General features: G+C 40.3%; 1 protein-coding gene across 1 annotated transcript in view; it reads right to left on the reverse strand.

Moving 5' to 3' along the window:
- Window positions 1-26,797, reverse strand: part of ccdc88b (coiled-coil domain containing 88B) — a 45,629-nt gene continuing 18,832 nt past the window's right edge. Inside the window, exons 15-28 of the mRNA XM_084550396.1 lie at window positions 26,105-26,794; window positions 24,571-24,750; window positions 22,368-22,708; window positions 22,025-22,184; window positions 20,893-21,261; window positions 18,458-18,619; window positions 17,570-17,847; window positions 17,266-17,409; window positions 14,785-14,971; window positions 11,605-11,750; window positions 6,038-6,145; window positions 3,661-3,815; window positions 1,548-1,898; window positions 1-1,224 (exon numbers count right to left, since the gene is read on the reverse strand). Coding sequence (XP_084406522.1) covers window positions 1,163-1,224; window positions 1,548-1,898; window positions 3,661-3,815; window positions 6,038-6,145; window positions 11,605-11,750; window positions 14,785-14,971; window positions 17,266-17,409; window positions 17,570-17,847; window positions 18,458-18,619; window positions 20,893-21,261; window positions 22,025-22,184; window positions 22,368-22,708; window positions 24,571-24,750; window positions 26,105-26,794 — 3,333 coding nt within the window. The 3' untranslated portion in view covers window positions 1-1,162. The remainder of the gene's footprint in view (window positions 1,225-1,547; window positions 1,899-3,660; window positions 3,816-6,037; window positions 6,146-11,604; window positions 11,751-14,784; window positions 14,972-17,265; window positions 17,410-17,569; window positions 17,848-18,457; window positions 18,620-20,892; window positions 21,262-22,024; window positions 22,185-22,367; window positions 22,709-24,570; window positions 24,751-26,104; window positions 26,795-26,797) is intronic.

The following is a 26,797-nucleotide window of genomic DNA, read 5'->3' on the forward strand; positions in this document are numbered from 1 at the left end:
TGCAGATCATTTTCCATTAGATCAACGACTGGATTTGCACAGAAACCCTAAAATGAAATGGGATTTTCAACCATATGTGAGCCAGATGGCGAGGCCTCTCCATGTTTATCCTTCTGTACACAGATCAGATCTGAGGGCTACAAGGTTTATTATTAAATGTATGTTTTTATTTTGCTTTGCGTATGAATCCGACTGTCAGAGTGAAACTGGATTGCAGATGGCTTAATCATTTTTTCATTACTTAAATCTTGTGCCACCTTTATTAATAATTCCAGCGATCGTTTCAGTGCTAATATTTAACATTTAATGAGCACTGCGTTTTGCCTTGAAGCACGTCTACACAAAAAAATGTGATCAGCTTTTAAAATGTGACTTTTAAAAAAATAAAAAATAAAATAAAAAATGGCTTAAAGAAGAATTGATCAGAAGGAGCAGCAGGAACATTTTTAGTTAGTCCTGTGAAGGTTTATGGATGACGAGATGAAACACTTCAAGAGCTGAACTTTACGACTCAAGTGTAATTTGCATATGAGGGTTTTCACTTTTACCTCTTACAGCTCTGCTCCACTTTCTCCCACATCTGAGGTGCGTATACGTATATTTTATATGATGTACCCCATGAAATCTACTCAGGTATTCTGAATGTCCTCTGCAGGAATCTGTACGTGGCTCCACACATTTACTGCACACTGCACCTTTAACTTTAATTTCACAGGTGTTTGTGAAAAACTAAGGATGCTTCTGAGATTTTATCTATATTGTAACACAAGGAGTCCCTATAAGAAATTGGTGCCATTGTGATTTTAACAAAGTTAAACATGACTACCTACACGGTGCACACTCGTATGGCTATTTACATCCCTATATACTGCATATGCTGCCTTCAGATGGGGTTGTGTTTCCTGTGCTCACGTGAAAAGTCGACATGAACTTGTGGTTCTTCAGCTGATGTGCAGTATGGGTTTGCAAAGGTTTGCTAATTATTAGCATAGAGACTCCTTCGTGAGACAGCAATGCTGGGAATCACTGATTGAAGAATTTATTCATGTATTCAAAAACACTAGGAGGATCTTGTTATAAAATATTCAGACATACATGATCAAAACAGCTTGCTGCGAGCACATGATATATAAAACATTTGTTTTTAATTGAACTAGTTGAACTAGGGTGAGTCCGGAGCTCTATCTCGGGCAGTCGTGGTATCGTCACTGGAGTGCTGATTGTCTGGAAGGCAGAGAAGAGCACAGTCTAATAGGCGCTTGAATGTTTTATTAAAAACAATATTAGCTGTATTTCTGAATGATTGCATATGTTATTATCACTCTAGGCACAGTTTTAATTTGCAGTCCAGTTTTTATTTAGCTTGACATTTAACATTTTATCACCCCATAGAACTTTCTCCAAACACACATAAAAACTTTTATAATTTCTATCTGGATGATTTGTTTTTTAAGGAGAAGCTGACTACGGGACTTGTTAGGGTGGACATTTATAAAAGTGTCCAGAAATGAATACACATCTTCGTCATTCCACTTTGTCCTCCTCACCTTTCCTTTCGTCATCCTCAATGCTCTCCTGACTGGTCAACGGTGTGTCTGCCTCCTGAGGTGCATTTTTTTCCCTCCTCTCTCCCTCCCAGAGGACAGAGGGGGCGTTCTGGCTGGAGCGTAACCGCAGTCGGGGAGGTGTCTTCTGGTCGCCGGGACTAAAGGATTGGGAAACTCCAGAGCCTCCTCTGGCCAAACCCATCCCCCAACCGTGACGGGATCCCAGCTTACGGCGGCCCCCGGAGCCAGTGCGCATGGCTGGTGTCCCAGGAGCCGAGATATCGTGTTCTGTTTGTGATGGAGCTTTTCTCAACGGAGAGGGAGAGACTGGAGCGCTACGGGGGTCTGAAACTGCATGAAGAGAGTTCATAGTTAAGAAATGAAAACCTAAATCCCATATTTCTACAAAGTAAGTATAATTGCTACAGGTGATAACATTCTATCTTCAATACATCACTGGTTTATTCATTCTGAGATATGATTACAGTTTATGCAGAACAACACCTGCAAGAAGGTTTTCAGCATTTGTCTTTCTCTACGCAAAGATTTTCACTCTCTGCCACCAGACGGGACAAATCATCCTGATTGATTTCCAGCACCGTGGCTCAGGTTGTAGAGTCGGACTGCCATTATACACAGAGTTAGTGGTTTGATTCCTGTTCCTCCTCATATCAAAGTGTCCTTGAGCAACACATTAAACTCACAAAACTTCCACTGATCCGTGAGGGACTAAATGAGCTGTATGATGTTTTTTTTTTCTTCAGTTGTAAAAGTAGAAACGTACTGGAAAATAAGTGTTTTATTTCTATTAAATTAATTAATTTATTTTGGGTCAGCTTGACATTTCTTTAGAATATAAATGAAGAATATTTGAAATGAAGCAGTGTCTTTTCATAATTTAAATGACATTTCTTTGTTTTTACAGCGTCTGATCTAAATATTGTGTGATACAAACTTAACAGATGCAAAAAAGAATGAAAAGTGTTAGAGAACACTGTAATGTTACCTAAAATCCTCCTGTTTAACATTTAAAATTCTCTTCAGCTTAATTTTTTACCAATATGAGACTTTACAGTGAAATATCTTCATCTGTAATATATTATCTTGTTTTCAATAAATTCCCACGGAATAAGTTAATTTTTACTTTTACATTTATGGGAGTTTATCATTATTATTATTATTATTATGATAATTATGACACTGAATTCTACTTTACTCATTCAAAACTTGCCTAAAACAAGGTCAGAAAATGTTATTAGTACTGCATCAAAAAGCATGAACAATGTAGTATAAAAACATACTTTTTTTTTATTTATTTTTTTAGAAAATGTATTACTTTAATTAGTGTTAAAGAATTTAACATGGATGCAATACATGCCTACATTACATTTTAACAGTACCTGAGGTTAACCTGTGGTTGAGTTTCAGGGTTAAACGTTTGTGGCAAATGTCTCCCTAATTGTACAAAACAGAAAGGAGATGAATTTGTGGGAAATGTCTTCGCTGGTTCTCCACCTCGAAGAGATTTTCTGCCTTCTCAACTTGTTGTGTAGATGAGAGATCAGATCTCTTTCTGAGATACGAACTCAATAAAAACCAGCAGTTGTCTTGTCAAGAAGCAGACTCGCCGAGTTTAAGTAATCAGGGATTTAAGGGGGATAATAGCAGACACAGTGCAAGGGAAAATAAAATTAAATGGGCGACAATATTAGTATGTCAAAATGAGAGAAGGGATATCAAGAATGCGGGTTGGGGTTTAAATCCTGGCTCTGAAAATGTCTGCCTGGAGATTTCTTTCCAACTCTCAGTCAGTAAATGCATAAAAAGAGAATGAAGCCTCGCGAATCTTTTCCTTTCAACATGTGGTTAGCAGCAGAGAAAGCCAGCTTCAGTGAGTCTTGGCTCTCTACAGGGAGAGATCTAAGGAGAAGAGAGTGGTATCAATGCCGACCACACTTGGTAGTCATGAGATGATTTGTATGCATGCCTGTAGCCTCGCTTGATGGGGTGAGCATGTGAGTGTATCTTTGTGAAAACCAGTCGGCTGGTTTTTGTGCGTTTGTGGGTGTGAGAAAGAGGGGCGGTGTGCCGGACTACGTGTGTGTGGTCTCACCAGACGGAGGTGTGTGTGTTTCTGATGTAAATTCGGTGCTGTCGGCCAGGTTTTCCACGCTGCCCGCAGCAGTGAAGAGAGCCCGTCCCTCTCTTCCTCCTCCTCCTCGGGGTTTGATTAGCTTCTTCATCCTGTCTGCAATCCAGTTAGATTTCCTATGAGGACACAGAGGACAGGGACCATTTACAAAGAGGGATGAGCTAGGCGAGTGTGTGTGTGTGTGTGTGTGTGTGTGTGTATCTGCGTGCACAATGATACACTTTTAGTACACACCCTGATTTCCCAAATGTAGTGGTAGGATGCCAAACGTTAAAGGCTACATCTTGTTCACAAAATCTATTTTGTGTCACGTAGTGTTTATTTTCTGATGTGAAAATGCAAAATAAGAACAAAATGTTCCAGAAGGTGCCAAATGCCATTTAGTATGCCAGAAATGCTCTTGTGGAAAATGCATTTAGAAATGCCGTAATTAAAATGTCATGACCATAATGAGTAATAGCACCACAGACAAAATACACTTTTGTAACTCCTGAACAATTAATACACAATACTACTTATGATATGCTTCCTCTGAGGAACAACTTATGAACTAAGACAGCATACATATATATTTATCTATGAAATGATTAGACAGGAGAACAACACTGACACTGATCTACACTAAGCTAAAATTGACCATATCATTTTTTCTTCTTTACTCTCTGTACTATGACCTCAAATGACCTATTCATTGTCTCATGCTGATATATTTTACAGAGAAAGCTTTTATCAGAGTGCTGTCCTCGTTCTGAAATAGAAGAGGTGGAGGAACTGTCTTCTGTTACTGTAATGTTCAACGATATAATACGTTATAGAAAAGAATTACAATCATACAGTGTATTGCTCTTGCATAAAACTCATTCTGTAGACAAAGTATAAATATAGGCATCAATCTAAGAGCTTGAATGTCTTATGAACATATTCAGATGACAAGGTAGTGATGAGGTAACATCATTAGACAAAAACAGGGAATAACAATTTTTTGTGTGTCTTTCAATCGGTCTGACAGAAAAAAAAAACCCTGAATAAATATAACCAATGTGATCTGAATGGAAAATTCAAATTTGCCTGATTTGTATTTGATTGTCCAGCCAAAACATCCTCTTAGAGACGATACTAGTAAGAAATGAAGGATGAGAATTGTAAAGTGGAAAATGAAAGGCCAACACGCTGATGATGTTTCCTGTGTTTCTGAGTGTGGATGTCAGCTCATAAGTGCTCTAACTAACTGCAGCAACAGGTTTGTACTGTCGTATTTGTATGCAAATTTTCCACATACTTATTATAATTATTATTATTATGCATCTTTGCAATCAGTACAGTTCAGTACCACTATAGTGGTGAAATTCTATGATATGTATAATGTTTTTGTTGAGTTTGTCTGAGACACATATATTCAGTTATATGTTTAAGCCCTGTAATGGTGAGAGTGATGGTGGCCAGAGATATATTTCTACTATTCTGTCCACACCATCTTAAACTGTGACCTCTGCTACGGCCGGGAGGTGTGGGTGTAGGTATAAAAGACATGGCCTAGACAGGTCAGCAGTGAAGTCACCAGTCTTCTGTTGTTGAAGCTCAACGTGGGCTTATTTTGCTACCTATTTTTCTTCTTTTATTTATCAAAAATAATGTCTGACTTTCACTTTACGTTGCGGCCCACAAGCTGAGCCGCAACCGCCTCAAATACAAAACAGAGAATGGAATTTATTTTTGATATTATCAACAAAACTGAATATTACAAACTCAGAAATAGGAGCAGAATTTACGGTGGTCGTATTAAATTTCAGTAAATAACACAGATGAAAATAATAACGTGTCCACTGAGTGTACAGAGACAATTCCAATTTGACATTTAAAGGATATTTAGGTTATTTATTTGTACCCGCTGTGTCCCATTAATGTGTGTGTTGTGGCTTTACCGCTCTGTGAGTCATGTTAACTGTGCACACTCCACCTCTGTTGTGTAGAAATGGGAAATACTAAAAAAACTCCATGAGACAGCAGCAGATTTAAAAAAAAATAAAAATAAAAAATTTAATCCCTGGTGATTTTAAATGTAATATTTCTTCTCTTTTAATTCTGTGTTTGGTCTTCTCTAACACCGATAGAAAATAGTTGTCTGACTCTGTATCAAGGGAAGCATTATTCTTTTAAAAATATTGATAATACACTTTACAATGCTTTTCATTTCTGTCTTCATGTATGAAATATTCCATATAAACACTAGCGTCGAACTATCTTCTGCATAAGCGTGGTGATACACAGGTTTGTGCAAGTCTAGTTAATAAACAGCAGCTTGGTGTACTATATAAGTAAACATAAATAAATAGGGTACTTGGCCTTGCTGGCTGGAGGCTGCATGCTGGGCTCAAGGACTCTATACTGATCCATTATCTTCTCCACCAACTTCTGCTTCTCCCGACGGAGTTCGCTCAGCTTCTCCCTGAAGAAAACATCAGAACCAAACAGATGAGAGGATGAAGAAGAAGGAAAAAACGAGCAGGAGTGGGTGTTTGAGTCATTCGTGTTTTATTAGTGGTACTTGATGGGATTATTCTTAAGTGTGTACACCGATCAGGCATAACATTATGACCACCTTCCTAATATCGTGCAGGTCTCCCTTGTGCCTCCAAAACAGTTGTGACTCATCAGAGAATGGACACGGGCCTTCTGAGGGTGTCCTGTGGTGTCTGGTAACAGGATGTTGTTAGTGGGAGCCTTTGGGCCCTGTGGGTTGAGGGGAGGGACCTCTTTGGATCATCCCATAGATACTTGATCAGTTTGGGGTCTAGTGAATTTGGAGGCCAGGTCAACATTTTGTAGTGTTTTTCATGTTTTTTTTTAGTTGTTCCTAAACCGTTTTTTTTTTTTTGTGTGTGCCTGTGTCAGGCTGCATCCTGCTGTGGATGGCTGCTGCCATCAAGGAGTGTCATTGCTATGGGGTGGAGGTGCCTGGTCTGGTCTAGGTGGGTGCTACATGTCCAAGTAACATCCACATGAATGCCAGGTCCAACAGTTTCTCAGCAAAATATTGAACTGTCACAAAATGGTCAGTCTTATTTACTTCACCTGCCAGTAGTTTTAATGTTGTGGCTGATCAGTGTATATAATGTGGCTGATGGGGTTTGACATAACCATTTCCTATAACCTCCCCTACTGAGAAATGCTGTGATGAAAGACTTTTTTTAACCGGCACATCTGCATGAATCTGTCACGAGCTGCTGTGAGCACAAATACGAAGCAGGACAGAATGAAATAAACACAAAGTCACTGACATTATGAGATGACTATTACTGTCAATAAAGATGAGCGGGGCTCAGGAATGTTTGGTATCAAGACCTTTGGACACTTTTAGCCATGCCAGGTACACTTATATTTATAAAAACACAGCATTTTCTGCTTTTGGCTTCCTGAGTATGTACAGTACTTCAACTACTGAATCAAACTGACTTGATAAAGCACTTCTGAAGGCAAGTTTGATTCCTTTTATGACAGCTTATGAGGCATCTTCACATGTTTGCTCTCTGGATACACAAGATTTCCTCCCGCATTAATTTGGAAGGCAAAAGTCACTGCATCATTTGCTTAGTGTCACTCAACATTTCAAACGATTTTGTAAATCAAACAATCTGAGCTGTTTTTTGGACTTTTGCGGGTCTTAAATATACTGTATTTTGCGGTCCCTTTCAGTAGAAAATCAAAAGCAGAGCACAACTGAGACGGCTGAGTGGCAGGAGACCCACATATCTGTGAAGAGTATTCAGCCTTTAAATCTGTTTTTACCAAAGAAAATGTCTTTCAAAGGCATTTTATCCACAAGCGCATCAACATTTCTTATCTGAAGGAGACTGGACATGTGAGATTTGTGCATATCTGGTTTTCATATGGACTAAAACATAGCACAGAAATTGGACAGTTGTGTCATTTTGTTTGTCATGTTATCTTTTCACGGTGGACTGGTCTTTGCTTTTCAGAAAAAGGCTGGATAGGAGCTTGACTCATTCACGTCATTTTTTTTTAATGAATGTTTTTCTGAGCAAGAGAAGGTTGCTGGCTGTGAGATAAAAACATCCGACCTCTACCACCCCTGCTACTATTCGAACTTGTATCCTGGTGTTAGTTTGGATTGGATCCTCACTCCTAATGAACCGTAGCACAGTTTACTTGGCTCGGGACAGAGTCCTGCTCATATAACCTGAACTGCAGGAATAAACACACAGCCTGAATAAACTGCTTTAAAAATGCATCATTTTGTACTGAACTTTTGACCTTGGGATGAAAATGTCATCAAATAAAAGACAGAGAGACTGAATGTGTGTTTCAGATAAAGCTTTAGAGAACAAAAACCAAAGAGCTTTGCTGTTTTTATTATTTTTTCCACACAAGTACTATTAGTCCAGGTAGTAATTATTACCAAAATATAAAAGGCAGCGCTCTATTTTCATAATATGTACCATATTTGTACATATTATACCATATACCATTTGTAATTTCTACATTTACCAACAGATAATAGGGGATGATATCGGTTCAGGTTTTATAAGGGCTAAAGTCAAACTGTCAGAAACAAACTTGGCAGGGTCTGAAGGTTATCTCCTCTTCTCTAGACAGACACCACAGCGTCTTTAAAGAGTCACGTCTACATGAGAAGTGTTTAATATTAGCGTCTGTCACTGGTGGGGTCATATCTACCACTCGGAGGAGGCTTTTAAATTGATGAGGTGAGCTTACACCAACATGGTTTCTTATTTCCACAATACCAACGTTGATTTGAAATCATATTTCTAATCACAATGAATGGAAATCCAATATTTAATCTCCTTTAGCTCCGTTTTCTGAGGGAAGTATGTCTCAGCAGCTAAATGCTCCAGTCAAATCGGCTGCCTCACTTGTTTTTATCTTGCTCAGTCTTCCTTGGCCCCCAGCCACTTCTCATTTCCCCCAGGCCCATGCGTTTTTTAAGAACTTTCCAGGGCTACCTCCTCCAAATACCCACAGACTTTCCCAGTGGTCCCAGTCACCTGAGGTACTACACTCACCTGCACACCTATTCCTAATTCCCCAGTTATCTCCCACAGTACCTATTTTCTTATAGCCCGTCTTCCACCTGCTTTTTGTCAGACCATCAGTGTTGCTGTGTGTTTTTCCACTATAACCACAAAAACCTGATCTTGTTCCCATGTCCCTGATTATTTTTCCTTAGCTACTGGTGTTCTGACCTCCTGACAGTTGACGACCTGCCTTTTTGTCTTGTCTGGACTTGTTTACTTGTCTGGGCTGCCTTCCCGCTGTTACAACCGATTTCAGTAAAAATCCTGGTTAGGTAGAGGGCAGTGGGTTTTTATTGGAAACATCTATCTGCTGATGATGATTAGTCCATAAACTACAACAATGGGCAGAAAAATGCTAAAATGCTCCATTCACTGTGTTTGTTGATACAAACCACTCTTTTCGTGTTAAGTTTACATTGTACACCAATCAGCAGTAACATCATGACCCCCTGGTCTTAATTAATCTGTGAATACCACTGATTATCTTTATCACCAGTCAGAGGGTGGGATGTAGGTGCTCTGGTTTGATGAATAATATTTTCTTTTCCATCACATGAATGGTCCAGTGAATATGTTCTCCTTAAATGGCCTTGCTTTTATTTAGCGCTTTTCTACCTATTGGTACTCAAAGCGCTTTACAGTCACAGACACATCTACCAATTCGCTCACACAAGCACTCACACATTCACACACCAGTGCCATGCACTAGGAGCAACTGGGGGTTCAGTGTCTTGCTCAAGGACACTTCGGCATGTGGCACATTCCGGGGATTGAAACGCTAACCCTCTGGTTCGTGGACAACTCGCTCTACCTACTGAGCCACAGCCACCCTTAGTTGGGGAGCATGTGGCACCAGGAATGTTGTTGCCATGGGGATGTTCTTGCTTTGCAATAATGTTTAGGTGGTGGTTTGTATCAGAGTTACATATAAATGCCAAGAACATCCCAGAAGAACATCACATCGTAGAGTAAAAGAGTAACAGTGTTATTCACTTGACTGGTTAGTGGTTTTAATGTTGTGGCTGATGGGTGTATGTATTAAATACATTTTTTAATATATGTATTTTGGAATAATATGGAAGTTGCACCATACTTAAACCATGTTTTCTCCCTTTTCTTGTCATTTTTTTTTATCTTTTCGAATTTTTTGATACTACTATTATTGCCTCTCTGGACTTGTGGAGCAGTGACGTGCTATGAGGTTCGTGGCTGGTGAGGTACATATTTACATTTATGAACCCAACGGAATAAGTTAAATTCGCCATCCCACACTATCTGGTTAAGTTTCATAGCTCAAATGAGGATTCTTTATGCACATATGGGTAAGGTATTTGGCCAAAGGAGCAATGTCAAATCTACAGCGGATAAGAGAGAGGGTGCACATTTGCCGTCGCGGTTCCACAGTTCATTCATAGTCATTCAACACGAGAGTACCCAGTGTGAATATTATCTGGCCAATAGCAATACTGAGTTGTTAAATCTTTATATGCTGATGATTTGATCCATTTTTAATACAGACTGTTCAACAAAATATCTTCCTTCATTTATCACTTCCTGTTTGACTGAATGTCTAGTTTTGAGAATTTTCTAAGGTTAGATATACAATCTGCCATTTTTGGCATTCAAACAGAGAAAAGATCCCAATAAATGGAAGAAGAAGAACCACAGCGTGAACCTGTGGCTCACTAGCGCCCTCTTCCATGAGGCTCATCTTGTGAATTTTCATTGCGGTTTAATGTCAGATCAACAAGACTAAATATGTTACACTCATACATGAAATACATTAACTAGGCTATGGGAAATTAGGACATATGATAAAACTGTGTACAAGCATTATATTGGTGACATACAAAGAGTTAGCCACAGGCACGCACCAAAGACACAAACCTAACCCAGTTTGTGAGAGATTAGTGAGGCACTGCCTCACCTGCCTCCCCTGACTGCACACCCCTACAGTGGAGTAGTGTGAAACTATTTGCAACAATGCTAGGAGTGAATGAGATACAAACAAATCCTTGACCTTTAACATCATTTGGTCTGTTACTGAAACACAGCTAGCTTTAAAAAATTTATATCACTCTACTTTTCTCGTGCATACTTTGAATACTTTGATATCCTGTTATAAGGTAGTCATTTTAGTCATACGTTTTTTTTCAGCAGTTGTGTGTGATTTCTTTTTTATTCATAAAAACTCTGCTGATATGGACAAAAAAAAATAAAAAATGAAATTAATTTCCAAACAACGCATAATTTCTAACATGTAACAGAGACCCAGCGGTGTCTCAGTCACAGGGGGCTGTAGAAGTTGCTCAGCAGGGAACTAATATATGCTGTAAAGCAATGTGAAATGTCGATAGTTACATTTTAATGTGTAATTCAACACAAAACGAACTGAGCAGACAAAAGAAAAAAAAATCCCAAGAATAGAAGTTGAAAAAAAAAAAATATAATTTGTGAGAAATTGGCTTCATTAGATTTAAAGAGGGAAACCAGCTCTGCATGCTCACTATTAGTTCTGGATTAATCTGCTGACAGTCTGTTAGTAATTCAAAAGGACGACTGCTGAGTGCTGTTGGACTGTGAAATTGTTGTCTCGCAGTCGAAAAACCTTTGTGCTTTTACTATGTACTAGATTTGAATACAGACTGTGTAACTGCCTGCAGTTGTATGAATTGTTGTTTAAACTGTTGTATAAATGTTAACAAATTGCATTCACTGTAACCCATTACATAAAGTTTGCTGCTGTGAGGAAACCAGATTTTAGTCAGGCTCAGTCCTGTTTTCTTGGTAGAAATTCCCAGCAAAACTAACGATCTGATTTGTGCGTGTGTGTGTGTGTGTGTGTACTGACTGGTACTCCCTCTGCTGCGAATAGTGCTGGTCACGGCGCTCCAGGCTCTGTTCCAGCAAGGCCCGGTTCTCCTTAAGCAGACTCTGGTTCTGCTCCACTAGGTGTCGGTTCTCCTCCTCCATGTTCCCCTTCAGCTGGGTCAGCAGCTGCACACGAGAGCATAAACGTGATCAGAAATTCGTAGTAGATAAAATCAGAATATGGCATTTATGGTGCACAACACTACACTACAGTCACTACACTCAGAAAGGGTCAAGCTCGTTTGTGGAGCATCACAACCAGTCACTGAATATAATCAGTTTCGTAGTTCATAAATACACTAAATAAGTTGTCAAATTATCCCTTCTTCTCATTGTTTATCATTTTATGCCCTGTGTAATATGTACATAATATTTCTGTCAGAACCTTTTACTTCTGTAATACAGTTTCATGCTTTCTAATGATTTGAACATACTTAACCTCTAGAGTGTGTGCAGGGTGGTGTATACAGCTTTTCTACATGTGGAACAAGCTGCTCATTAAAATAATATATTATACAAAAGCAGCTCTCAAATTATTACAATTTTATAAGTTACAAAAGTCTGTGAAGGTCAAAGTCATCCAGGTCACGGTATATCCAAAAAACAAAAAACAAAAACAAAAAAAACGCTTTTAAACGCTTTTTTGGAAACAAATGTGCAATGAGTGCACATTTTAGTCAATTTGAAAAAATAGCTACTCTTGGAGGATTTCATTCTCAAAAAAAAACAAAAAAACAAACATTTTCTATGAAAGTATCATACCAGTTAGTTTTACATAACAGGGAATAGATCTGTCTGCCAGTCCCAGGTGTTGTTGCAGCAGCCGACGCTGAACTGAGTTGGCAGAACATTCACAAAACACCCCCACACTCCCGTCAGTGCCAAGGAGAGCACACATCTCCACATCAGGGACTACGTTTTATCAATTAAAAAGATTTCACTTTTTAGGAACAAAAACTACCGTGAGTGTCAACAATCTGACAACTGAACACCAGCCTACGCCTTGCCTGCTTAACCCCTATCGATCTGAGCTATTCTCCATCACACTTAGTGAAACTGGAAGATAACACAAGACTCACAAATACGTTTGTCATTATGAAAATATATTTTTTATATATATAAATATATATATATATCTATATAAATATTTTACAAAAGTGCAATTCAAGTAGGCTGTAGCAGAATGCAGAAGAACACAACACTGAGTTCTCCCATAAAAACTGCTACTGGACAAAGTAGACAAGAAAAGCAAATAAAAAGTACAAAGAAAGCACAGACTAGATCTGCAGGGATCTCTGTACAGGCTGAATTGTTGAATGTAAACTAAAGTGGTACAAAGATGTCCAATGATATGATGGTGACTGAATTGCCAGGTCACAAAAATAGTTTATCACAACGTCACAAAACTGAAAAGCAAGAGATCAGAGTTCTCTGACACTGACTGACCTCGAAGGCTGAAACCTCACAAATAACGGAAGGCTTCTTTTAGCTGCTCCGCCTTCACAAAAATGAAGCACTGAGACTCCTAAGACGTTGCCTACACCAGAGTTTACAGCCAAGGCTACGGCACAAACCCACAACACTGAGTGCATGAACCATGAAGTGAAAGTAAAAAGAGCCGAACAGATGTTCAAGTTTAGAAAATCTCACAAGAGAACCTTCAAACCACAGATGTATTAAACATTTTTATATTAATAATAATAATATGAAGGTCTTACAGGAAGGTAAGGCCACACGTTTACTGAATGTTGCTTTACTGAATGCTTTCCAATTATTTGGTCCTTTTGCACACACCCAATCTATCTCCATCAGTTAGCACAGCTGCTGAAGCAGGTTAATTATGGGACCGCACACACTCCGAGATGAGCTTTGCTCCATTTTTCCTCTGCATTACAGTATAATGAGAAGCCTGGGTGCTTGATTCCCAGGATCTAAACCTACCTACCTCCTGTATAGCACCGTGGGGGGCAGAATAAGGTGCTTATATAGACAAAGAGTGGATTTAGTAAGAAACACGTCTCCAAATAAACACACACTAACAGTGTAATTTAAGACAAATTAGGATAATCAGACTCACGGGTGAAAGCAATTCTGTCTGTATGATTAGCATTAATCTACAATTTAAAGGAATAGTTTGACATTCTGGGAAATCCTTGTTAATGAACTAATTTCTTGCTGAGTCTTAAACAAGAATGCCACTCTCGCATTTAAACACAGCCCGCAGATTATAAACTTAGTTTAGCATGAAGACTGGAAGAGGAGTAAATAAACTAACCAGGTTCTGATCAAGACCAGCAAGTCTAAAACACAATAATCCAGACATTAAAGCTGATTTGTTTAGTCTATAAGTCTGAATAAGTTAATTTGCTTGCTGTTTCATTTTTTCCTGGCTTTATGCTAAAATAATCTGGCTACAGCCTGACGTACGTATGTGCTAAGAGCTGAATAGTTGCAAAAAGCTTGAATTCGTCTAAGGGGCGAATCATGCATCAACTTCATGTCTCCTACAAACTTGTTTTGCTGCACGTATTTCAGCTGACTATGTTCTTTACCAGCTTTAACAGGTGATGCAGGACTGGTTTCATGAGCATGTAGAAGAAGCAGCAGAAAGAAACATCTGCAGCTCGACTTGTCAAACCATTTCTATGGCAAATCAGATCCAATCCCTCAAAAGACTGGAGACTTTGCCGCTGGAAGAACAATTTCAATATTCGCTGTTTGTTTGACAGCATTACCCAGAAGACTAAGACTGTTTTGAAGTCAAAAGATGCCCCACTCCTTATTAGCTGCTTGGTATTCATGTTCCGTTAGAACCAATATATCATTTTTGTCTTATATGTCAAACTGAAATTGGCTTTATATCATGTATTAGAAATCAGCCAGCTACTGTTCCCCATTGATATGATAACTGTTCCTCCCTGACCACAGTGTGTATGCAAAGTACTCCCTCAAACCTGCAGTGAATACCTAATATGTTTTGTTTAATTGCCCAATAATGCTCTAGATAGATTTGTTTTTATTTCAAGAGGGTAATGTATCTGAGTGTTCCCGCTGTGAAGCACTAAATCCTGTTTTGCATGTAAATGGTCAACGGACGTCTCGGATGTGTATCTGCAGGTGTGTGCCATTATTGTGTGAGTTGGGTGTTCGTCTCCAATACCTGGTACTGGCTGGTGAGCCGGGCGCTGCTGAGGTCTAGACTCTGGTTGGTTTCCCTCAGGGCGCTGATCTCCCCCTCCAACCGAGTCTTCTCCAGCTGGGACGCGTTCAGCTCCGCCCTCAGCACCGAGCCCTGAGCCAGCAGCTCCGCCTGCGACGCCAGCCACTCCTTCTGCTGGGCATGCAGCCTGCAACACCAACACACTTTGTTTGCTAAGAGGTCTCTAACTGAAGCCCATTATTATATTATTATGCATATTATTATTTAGTCCTAACAAAGCCCGGCAACAACCAAGATATAAAATTTGACATAACCTTGGACAAAAGAAGAGTCCAAGAGAAGAGTGTTCATACAAAATAGAAGCAATCATTTTGGTTCATTCATCAGCGATGATATGCAGATGAGTAATACTAAGAAATATTAAATATTTGGGCATTTTATTTTCCCGAAATCAAAATGATTTGGAGTGAAACTGAAGTGGATCTGATTTGAACGAATCAAACACTTAAACTAAGTATTGCACTTCAGTCAATCCCACAGTCCAAAACCCAAAGATATTCCAATCACCTTATAATCTTATGTAGTATATTTATTTCACCTTGCAAAGCAGCCAGATTCTTGCCAGATTTGTGAGATCACAAAATCCTATGACATCTTTATGCCAGCCTTCAAGCTACAGTATGGCCTCAGGCTGGTCCACAGAGGTGCAGACCAATCACGATGTTGTGAGCCACAGCTATGGGCATGTTTTTGTGTGACAACGGTCACTACTTTAATGAGCATATGTTTCTCCCACAGATAACAAGAATCATCTACTGACATGCTAAATATTATAGGTAGCTACACTGACTGCTTGCTATTTTCCAAAGCTCCTCAGACTGAGGCTTGATGTGTGTCCTCCTCAGCGCTCTCTGGTGATACACAAATGGTTCATCCAATCTCCAAGCATTTTTGGAAAGTACCTGCCCCTTTTCAGCTCAAATGCAACATTTTCCAGATGGTTCTGTGTAACAAACCATCTGGTGCGTCAGGTTAAATCTTGTTAGCTAACAGGAGTTATGGAACATCATTATCCTTCATTTAAAGTTGTGTTTCTGTCTGTCCGATAAATATTCACTCTCTTCTGGCTTTGTTTTACCAACTCCTGAGGGACACGCCTGACTCTTTACCTCCACTATGTTCACCAGCTTGTCACTGACTGTGCCTTTCTGCCGTTTTCTTTGGAGCAGGTAGTTTACACAGCTGCCTGCTGCAACCAAACATTACACTATGCAAGACTCACTACAAAGCTCTGTGAAGCTCAGGAAAGGTACACATTCAGGTGATAAATCTCTGTAGATTCCTAACTACAGGAAACCCATCTTTTTCATAAAAAAACATAGATTACAGTTGCTTTAAAGATATCACTCAAATGATTAATCTATGAGCATTTGTGAACAAATCAAGTCATATCTTCACTGAATTCAACTAAACTATTACATTAAACCTATATAAGAATAATTTCCAACCACACACATTTTACACGAATCAGGCATAACATTATGACCGCCTTCCACCTTCCACCATATTTTGAGTTGCTTATAAACCGTTTGTGTGTGTGTGCCTGTGTCAGGCTGCATCCAGTGGGGATGACTGCTGCCATCAAGGAGTGTCATTGCTATGGGGTGGGGGTGCCTGGTCTGGTCTATGTGGGTGCTACATGTCTAAGTAACATCCACATGAATGAATGCCAGGTCCAAAAGTTTCCCAGCAGAACATTGAATTGTCACAAGATGGTCAATGCTATTTACGTCTCTTGTCAGTTTTAATGTTGTGGCCGATCGGTGTATATAATAATAGTATTTTTTGCATGTCGTCTGAAAATTAACAAAGGAGGTTCTCCCCATCTCCAGAAATGCAGCCCGTTACTTGCAACATTCAGGCAGCAATCAATTGCATCAATATGATGATGATGATGGCTGATTTAGTAATTATATTACACAAGTATCTTGTGATGATGATCATTATCATTATACTATATACCCATCAGCCATCTAGTGGAAATATAATCAAAAGCACTTGTAATGGTTTTGAACCTCACATCTCAGTGAACCTGATCCGTTTCATGACAAACAGACGTCATGAAGAATACTTCGTCTCATATTCTCTTTTTGCATATAGATAGGAACCTTGGAAAAGGAGAGAAAGAAAGAAAGAAAAACTTTTTCTTCCATTAGCGGCTCTTGAATCCCCTCGTTTGATCTTCTGCGTATTCTTGCTTCTCTGTGCTCAGCTCAAAGGACTTATAAATCAGAGACAAAAATGCATTCTGGGCACATTGTACATTTGCATTCAGACTGATTCCTGTGTTGCTCGCAGTGCTTCATATAGAAGCTTTCCTGCTGATGCTCCTTGTATCGAAATCCAAATGAACATGAGTGCAGTGAAAGGATGATCAGATCAGATGAATGCGTTGCTGAGGTGGCTGACTGGATTTGTTACCTCTCGTTGTCATCTTTCAGCCTATCCAGCTCTCGTTCTTTCTCCAGCCTCCTCTGGGCCTCTGCCTCCATCTTCTCTCTCTCCATCTTCATCTCCCGCTCTCTCTCCTCCAGCTGGGTTTTACCGTCCAACAACTCCTTGTACCTTGAGATTGTGAACACAGTATTCATCCCAAGGAGAAATTACTAACAATCCAAGACAATATGTATCTTTAAAAGATCAAGGTGAGGCAAGTGTGTTTGTGTGATATTCAATAAGTCACGTATTCAAGTGAGGTCTAATTTGATGCAGTGAGCCTTTTCACCTGCCCTCCAGCTCCCTGTGCTGGGCCTCCAGGCTGCGGTTGCTGCTCCTTAGTTGAGAGTGTTTCTCCAGCAGCTCCTCCAGCTCCACCTCTTGACGCTGCTGCAGCGCCGTCATCCGCTCGTGGTCGCGCCTCACAGCCTCCATTCTGGCCACTGACTCGTCCCGCTCCCGTGCCCACACCTTTGACTCGGCCTCCAGAGCAGCACATCGGGCCTCGCTCTCACTGCAGCGCGCCAGCACCGTTGCATGCTGGGAGCTCAGTGATGCTTGTTCCACCTGGGTGTATGTTTTTGTGTATGAAGAGAAAGACTAAATTTTAAACGGTTGAAAAAAAAAAGTTAACAAGCTTGAAAGAGGCATTATTTATTTGAGAAATATTACTATGCTTTGACATTTGGTTTAGATTTCACTGTTTTGTTGAGACCATGATAAATACTGCATGAAACCAAAATAGTAGACAACCAGCAGAATATTTAAAAAATCCTCTTGCTGTCTAAAATAAATATGTTTATTTCTGGATTATTGGAAACATATTCATGAAAAAACATAATAGAATCTGCTTAACTATCCTTTTCCTCCCCAGACTATTATACCCAGCTGCAGTGAGGATGCAGCTTTTCTCTCAGATTAACAAATTCCAGTAGGAACAGTTATGAAATGAGCTTTAGAGATGCTCATAATTAGAGTTCTGTAGAAAATGGCCTGTTCCTTCCTTACAGTCTAATAGAGAGTCTAATAATGTTACATGTCCTCATAAACTTTATGTCCTAATACAGTGCACAATAGTGCTTTAGACACTGTGATTCTGAGAGTAATAAGCTCTTTTGTTTCCCGGTTGAACAGGTAATTTCAGCCTTACTCATGCTCAGTGTCTGTGTCTTATCACCTGTAGCTGTGTGTTGAGCCCCTGTAGTCTGGTGCAGGAGTCCTGCAGGCTCAGAGAGTTTCGACGCAGAGCCTCCAGCTGCTCCTTAAGGTGCTCACACGCCTCCTGGGACTGAGCCAGCCGCGTCAGCAAAGCCTCTTGTCGTGCAATCGCCACTGCTTTCTGAGGGGGAGAAAAATCTCTTTTCATTTTTATATTTAGAGAGCAAATAAAGCCGTGAAAAGCAGCAGCTGTGTGATGAGCTGTGCTACCTTTGGCGTCACACACACCTATAAATATCCATATTTCAGCCGAATCTGCAGTTGACCTTTCAGCGCGCTCTCAGGCAGGTAGCTGCTTTATGTGACATTTCTGTCAATCTATAAATACTGAGATGGAATTCATCTTTTGTCTCAAAGAGCTTTCAGAAATGTCTTAACATTAATGTCGAAAATACACTGATAAGCCATAACATTATGACCTTCCTTCCATCTTCCTAATATTGTGTGGGTTGTTCCTCCAAAACAGTTGTGACTCATCAGAGAATAGACATGGTCCTTCTGAGGGTGTCCTGTGGTGTCTGGCAATAGAATGTTGTTAGTGGGGGCCTTTGGGTCCTATGGGTTGAGGGGAGGGGCCTCTGTGGATCATCCCACAGATACTTGATCAGTTTGGGATCTAGTGAATTTGAAGGCCAGGTCAACACCTTGTGCTGTTTTTCAAGTTTTTTTAATTGTCCCTAAAGCGTTTTTGTGTGTGTGTCAGGCTGCATCCTGTTGGGGATGGCTGCTGCCATCAAGGAGTGTCATTACTATGGGGTGGGGGTGTCTGGTCTGGTCTAGGTGGGTGGTACATGTCTAAGTAACATCCACATGAATGCCAGGTCCAAAAGTTTCTCAGCAGAACATTGAATTGTCACAAGACGGTCAATGTTATTTACTTGTCCTGTCAGTGGTTTTAATGTTGTGGCTGATGTCAGTATTTATTTCTTCATGTTTGAAAAATTTCAGTAAATGGGATTTTTATACAGGTTTTATAGTCCAATGAACAAATGTGCATACTTATTTATCATTCTGTGTAACCTTCTGTGATGACTAAAGGAATGTGCTGATTGGGCATTGTGAAATGTTGTTTAGAAATTTTCAAAAAAAAAACTCTTGAAAATTGCTGATTGTATAAAATCTTGTATGTTTGCCAAAATTAAAATGAAATTTCAGCACACCACGACTCAGCTCTACTCCCACTACACAGTATGATTATATTTGAACATTTCTGCAAGTACTGGCAGAGCAACACATTTCATGTGAGCATCATCTGGAGAGTCTGCATCTCAGTTCTGTGTGCAGTACTCAAGTTTTTTTTTTTTTTTTCTCCACCTTGGATTCTTTCACATTTCGTACCAGCATAGTGCTGACTGCTGAGTTATACTGATACATAGGGGATTTTTATTTTTTACACTGGCATTTCTAGATTTCCTACTCTTTTCCCTTCGCTAACTATATGTATTTACTCTCGGACTAAAGCGGTATATATTCATTGGAAGCTATTATTTGCATTTAAGATTCATATGTTACATAAAGCCTTTTATGTAAGCTTTGGATAATTCAGCCATTCAGTACATGTTCAGTTTCTGACCCCTTTTAAATGAAACTGTGTCCAAAGAATGATTTCCCCTTTAAGCTTTTCAGATGGTTTCATTTAAATTATTGTCTCAGTCCCGAAGAGGAGAAATCTAATCTTCATCTAATAATTCTCAGAAGGGCATATATTAGGAAAAATCTAAAAAATGATGAGACAATTTTTTGTCTTCTTACCTCTTCCATTAATCATCTCACAAACCCTCAGTTTTAGTTAAACTCGTGACAATGAGACCTCAGACCAGAATTTTATGAAGTGGTGAAAATCATCTCCACCTGATGCAGTTAGTAATCAGTGAAAAATGAAACCCCGTTCTCCATCACTCAGATGCCATGCGATTATACCTCCATGAATTGGGCCAGCAATTAAAGCCGAGAGCATTTTGTGCCTCGCTTCATCTATCCTAATCTAAAACTGTGAGTCCTGACAGCATGAACGCAATACGATACGCACACTGGATGAAATTCTTGACCTTGGCAATGCTGGAGCCGCCGCTGAGTTTATGCATTTGGGGGAGAGAGAAACAGTAAGAGCTGAAGCAAGGGAGCAGCAGAGGAGATAAGGAAGATTAACAGTAGCCGAGGTGACATTTTAAAACTGATGAGCAGAGATAAAGCAGTGGTTTCGGAAATAAATTGCTGCACTCAGGGAAGTGGCCTACTACGAGTTGATAGTTGTCAAGCATCCCTAGAGCCAGAATTTCAACATAATATAGATCACCTCCCTCTTACAGAAGCTGAACACAACCACACAGACATCCTGAGATCCAAAGTGTTGCACACACATTTGTAGAAATATACTCAAGCACAGATACACACCTCTTTTTCCAGCTCAGTCACCCTCTCACTCAGCTGCGTCTCTGCCTCTCCCATAGTACGATCATGGGCCATGGAAAGGTCGCCATCTTTGCCAGCCTTGGGGGCTTGATCCGGAGGTGACGTCTCCTGTAATTGTGACGATTCTGGGTTTGAAGTAGACGTAGCCTCTGTACTTCCTCTTCTCTGTTCAACCTGGAGAAGAGATTCGCTTTTCTTAAGGGACTGCGAGAGCGACTCTATTCTCTCCTGGGCCTGGCTGAGAGAATCTGTAGCCGCCTTCAGATCAGCTTCGGCACTTTGTAGTTTCTGGCTCAGATGTTCGACTTCAGTGGTCAGTTTCTGTGAATGCGACTGCTCTTTGGATAGATCCTGATAAGAGAGATGAGAGGTAAAAATGTTTAAAGATTAAAAACTGCTGAAGACAGTCTCAAACAGTAGATGATCTGTATAAGAAACAAATCATCTGAACTAAATATGAAAGCAGATGAAAAATCTAAAACAAAGCTTAAACAAAGGCAACTTGACTTGTTTGGGCTTTCTTCACTATAGTTATACCATGACCTGGACAAGTGAGAATCTTCTCAGACATATTGATCAAGCAGTGACGTTGACTATAGACAATAAAAAAAGAACATTCAACTTGTGTCGTCCCAACTGCACAGCATATTGAGAACAGAGAACAGAGAACAGCGTTTTATCATTGTTTGCAGAAAGAAGCATACATGACGTGGACTTCCCTGTGGGAATATCACGGTACCGTGGAGAAATTTCACAGAATCTAAGAATTCAAATACTTCAACTACATACTGTGAACTGTTCAGTAAAGAAGGGCTGATTTCAGACAGCCCTGCACTGTTCCTGGTGCTTTTTAAAACTGTGAGCGGCATCTTTATTCCATGTGCAGTGCATTGTTTGGTAACAGTGTCCACGCACAACATAGGTAACATTATTTTTTTTCCAGGAGGAGAAACAATTCCTATGAATTCATATCATCTCCTGAATTAGTTGGTCGTTTTTGCCATCCGAGATAAGATTAAAGTGCGAGTTTAAGTGTTTTTTCGCTCCACTACATCCCTGCAGTAGTACTTACTGCTAGGAGCTAAATTACCGCATCTCTCTCTCGCACACACACCTGGGACAGTGAGCTAATCTTGGCCTGGACTTCTGCATACTGCTCCTGCAGCTGCTGTTTACCCTTCTCCATGATGCTTAATCGAGTGCTGAGCTCTTTCTCCTGGTCCTGCAGCCGAGTGCAGAGCTCCTTGGACTCAGACAGCTGCTGACACACCCGTCTACGGACACACACACACACACGCCAGCGGCAGCAGAAGTAGAAACACGTGTCAGACACAGGTTAAAGAAAAATAGTGTTGGCATTGTAGATAAATGCATGGTGCAGCCAAGTAGCTCTCTCTGATGCCTTGTAAAGTTAATTATGTGATGAAGGTTAACTGCCGGTACAGGAGTATGAGTACCTGTGTTCAGCATCCAGAGCACAAGCTCTCTGGTTGCTGTGCTCCAGGGCCAGGGTCGTGCTCTCCAGCTGCTGCCTCAGTCTGGCGGCCTCCCGCTCTCTCTGCCTCCCTTCCTTACGTTGGCCATCTAGCTCCGACTGACACACCTCCTTCTCCTGCTCCAGTCTCGAAGCCTCCAGCAGCGCCTGGTCTCGTGCCCTGGCCAAAGATTGAGCCTCCAAGGTTGCTTCACGGAGTTCTGCCTCTAGTTCCTCCTCCCGACGACGTGAAGTCTCTAGGCTGCGCCCCTGACGTTCCAGCTCTGCTCTGAGGGTCTTGGTGGTTAGCTCCAACTGGTCACCCTGGCAAAAGAGGAAAGACAGATTATGATTACCGTCTGGATCCTGACTGATGTCCTTAGATTTGATTGCCCATATATCAACATATACTAACACAGGTTCCAAGAGGTTGTTAGTGGAGCTCAGGTCAGTAAAATAAAAAGACTCAACAATGACTGTAGGTTCTAAAGAATAGGCTAATACAATAGACTATTAAAATTAAACTTAAACTGTTAACATCCAAAAAAAAAAAACATCCACCCCAAAAGATTATAGCTTTAAAGCTGTGGACAACTTGTCATTCAGCACACTGTAGACGACTAGACAACAAACATTGATTGACCTTCAAACTGAAGCATGGCACTCCCCTCCTGAATTACTTAAAGGTGCCCTGTGGCTTTGTGTGACCTCCAGTAGCTCTCCGGAGCAGTCTTTGTTTTATTTATCTTGGGCACTGCAGTGGTCAAGTATTCAGATCCTGTTTTTAATGTTTTTAGTTTTTAGTTCTACTTAGTTCCGCAGACTACACCCAACAAGGAAGCAAAGGGGAGAAAAAGGATGAGATGTCATGTTTTATCAGGGGTTTCTGCAGTAGAAAGACTTCATGTTTGTTGAACGTCAAGTGTTTTAATACCCAAGAAATCTGAGTGTTTGCTTTTCGTTCCGGTGGTCAGAATGTGAAGTCTACCTCAAACATAACTAGAAACTGTTTTATTAAGAAATCATCAAATATTGAAATTAACAAATTTTTCATTTGGCACCGACCGTGCTGATGTACAAGTTCAGGTTTTTTATTCATAATCCAGAGCGACAGCAGAGCACTCCCTCTGCTCAAACATTCAGACTGTTGCACCGGTTTGGTGCTTAGAAATCAAAGGAATATTCCACGTTATTTACATTTAGTTTGATGTGCCGTCGTGAATAAAAGTGACAGACATAATTAAGATGAATAAATCAGCCAGGTCCAGGTCTGTTGTTGCTGTTCTTTGCCATGCTAAGAACAAAATGTATTAAAGTCAGTTTCTCAGGATATATTGATGGATACAGCAGAGTTCACATGTCTTTTAACAACATTGTTCAACATTACAAATGGAATATTGAATTCTATCAGCCGATTCTGGGTGTATTTAATGTACATACAGCAGTATTAGGGTTAGTGTATGTTTCGGCATAACGTCCGCAGCAAAGGCCAGATTTTCTCCTCATAAAGGAAGGAGGGAGATACAAATGAATATTACAGCATCAGAAGACGGATTATATGCGGCTCTTTCTGAGTGTGAGGTATTCAGGAATCTCTTTTATGGTATTTCTTTAATGCTGACTTTGCAGTGCTCTTTTCCCTTCGCTTGCAATTTCCCTTAAGTCTTGAAATATTTACTGCAAATAGAACATTAAGCAGAGGATTCACAAAGACTTCAACGACCTAAAGTGGAGTGATTTGTGGTTTGGTTTTTCCTTTAATCTACATCTTGGAAAATGCACTAAATAAGCTGTACCGAAAACTTAAACTGGATTTCTCCTCTGAGAGTGGATGAGTTTCTTGTCAGTGTATGTCAATATCACGGCTCAAATCAGACTGGCTCGCTCAATACTGGGAGCAGAAAATGTTTTACTCTCTGGCACCTTCATACGTCAGTTTCACTTCATGCTCTCAGATCCACATCCAGAAGTATTAGTTGCATTAGCAGAATTCGTTTTTGTAGGTGTTGAAAGATTATTTAGAACGAGTAACAAATAATAATAATAATAATCACAGTTTGATTTTGTTTATTTTTCATCAGTCTGTGGCCCTTCTTCCCCGAAATAAAGTCAAATTTCTTTTGTTCACAGACATGTTTGCTGTCACTACATTGTGTTTGTGCGTTTGTGTCTGTGTACTCTAGAACCTTGCGCTGGGCGGTGCGCAGGGCGTCCACTGTGCTGCGCAGCGTGTCCCTGTCTCTCTCCAGTGCAGCCCGCTCTCCCTCCAGGGTGGCGATGACCGTGGTCTGCATCCTGTGGAGCTCGGCTTGGCTCCGCAGGCGGCACAGCTCCTCCTCCATAGACAGACCCTCAGACTGAAGAACCTGAGAGGAAAAACAATTGGAAATTGTCCGTCTATCACAAAGACATGACATCTGAATAGTGTTTACAGTATGTGCATCACTAATGCTGGAATACGTTCCCAGCAAAAACATTTGCGTAATATTTTAATTTACAGGTGTCACAGTTTTCTATATTTATCTATAAAATGACAGATATTTAACTGTAAAATTCACAGGAAAGTATTCCTAATTCCAGTTAATTCCAAGTGTAAAGCAGAGAGTCTGTTTTCAGATTAGATGAAAATGGAAAAGGACAAACAATTAACGGCCATGTTAGCAGCTCTGTGAGGCTTTCCTTTAGGAGAGTTTTGCTTTGAGTTAAATGTTATGCTACATGCTAACAGTGATCAACATGATGATGTTTTTGTTCAGGTTAGGACCATAGACTGTATATAAATATGGACAACACGTCGCCACTTCCTTGCATTGGCCAAACTGATGCTATTTTCCCAAGGATACGGGCGGTGCCATCTTGCGACTTTGGAGCCATCTAAAATGAAATGTATCCAAAAAATTGACACTTGAACATGCATTAACAATGTTTTAACTACTTAAAATGACAGAAACCATCTTTGACGTGTATGTTAGTGTTTTAGTTTGGCACACGTCCCATCCACCAACATGGAGGAGGTGGAGCTTATGACTTATACTGCAGCCAGACACCAAGGGGAGCACTAGTTGCTTTGGCTTCACTTTAGAGGAGCTGTTGAGCCTTCCATCTTTATACTGTCTATGGTTAGGACAAATGAATGAATGATTTTCTAGTGCGGCCATCATTTTGAAGTCAAGGGAAAGTATCTATCTATCTATCTATCTATCTATCTATCTATAGACTGTCACAGATTTTTCAGTTTGGACCAAAACAATGGATGAAGACACCTACAGTGGTGCTGCTTTACAAATGCTGAAAACATGATCACATTTTTGCCTTTAATTTCTCTGCGTTTGTTTTAGTTGTAATTTATATAGTCAAAGGCAATAATTAGAAAATTATTAGCATAAAAAGGCTGTAAGTGGCAAATTAAAGTGAATTTACTACATCATGTTACTATAATGTAAATTTAGTCCAGGAAGGAATCCATGCAGCTGGTACTTTGATAATTTTGCCAACAATAACCTAATACATGAGTTTAAATTAACTTTCAAAAGTGTTGTTGAAATTTCTTGCATGTTAGCATCACATTTTTTGGACTCACAACTCTTTGTGACAACATAAATTCATTTTCTTTTCCGTATAATTAGCCTACGTTTATTTAAAATAACATAACATAAATCCATCCATGTTTGACCTGTTCAGACAACCAAACTCACCAACCAACTATCCAACCCTTCATACCTCTATCTGCCTGCGAGCCTCTGCCAGGCTCTCTGCAGCTTTCTTCAGACGCTGCAGCTCAGCCTCCAGGAGCACCAGCCTCTGCTCCGCTTCCCAGGTTTTCCTGCTCTGCTCTCCCAGCTTGGAACGCAGGTCCTGGGCCACTACGGCCTGTCTGTCGGCCTCCTCCTGGGCCTCCTGGAGCTGGTTTGTCAGAAGCTCCACATCAGGACCAGACAGAGAATGTACAGCCAGGTGTGTAGCTGTGGCGTCAGTGTTATCTTCTATGGGATGCCTTTGGATTTCTGATGTTGTTGTTCCTCCGATCTGTTCTTTCATTAGTTCAGTTTCTTTCTCCTGTTTCTCCTTTTCTTTTTGCCCTCCCTCTGCCTCTCCCCTCCTCTTGGTCTGGATCTCCTCATCACATAGTTCACCTTTTTGAACACGCAGAACCTCCTCACCAACTCCAGCTTCCCGATGCGTCCTAATGACTTCTCCTCTTTTCTCTCTCTCCTCCAGTATCCTTACCGTTCCTTCGCCCTCTCCCCTGCAGGATTCAGAGCCCTGGACTCCTCTCACCACCTTCTCCTCCGCTTTGTCTGGCTTCCTCACTTCTTCCTCCTGAGTCTTGTTTTCTAGGAGTTTAAGTTTGGTCACCAGCTGCTCCAGGCTCTGCTTCAAGGTGGCATTTTCATTCTTCAAGTTTTGATACTG

This window comes from Chelon labrosus (genome assembly GCF_963514085.1).
Source record: "Chelon labrosus genome assembly, chromosome: 8".
Taxonomy (NCBI): domain Eukaryota; kingdom Metazoa; phylum Chordata; class Actinopteri; order Mugiliformes; family Mugilidae; genus Chelon; species Chelon labrosus.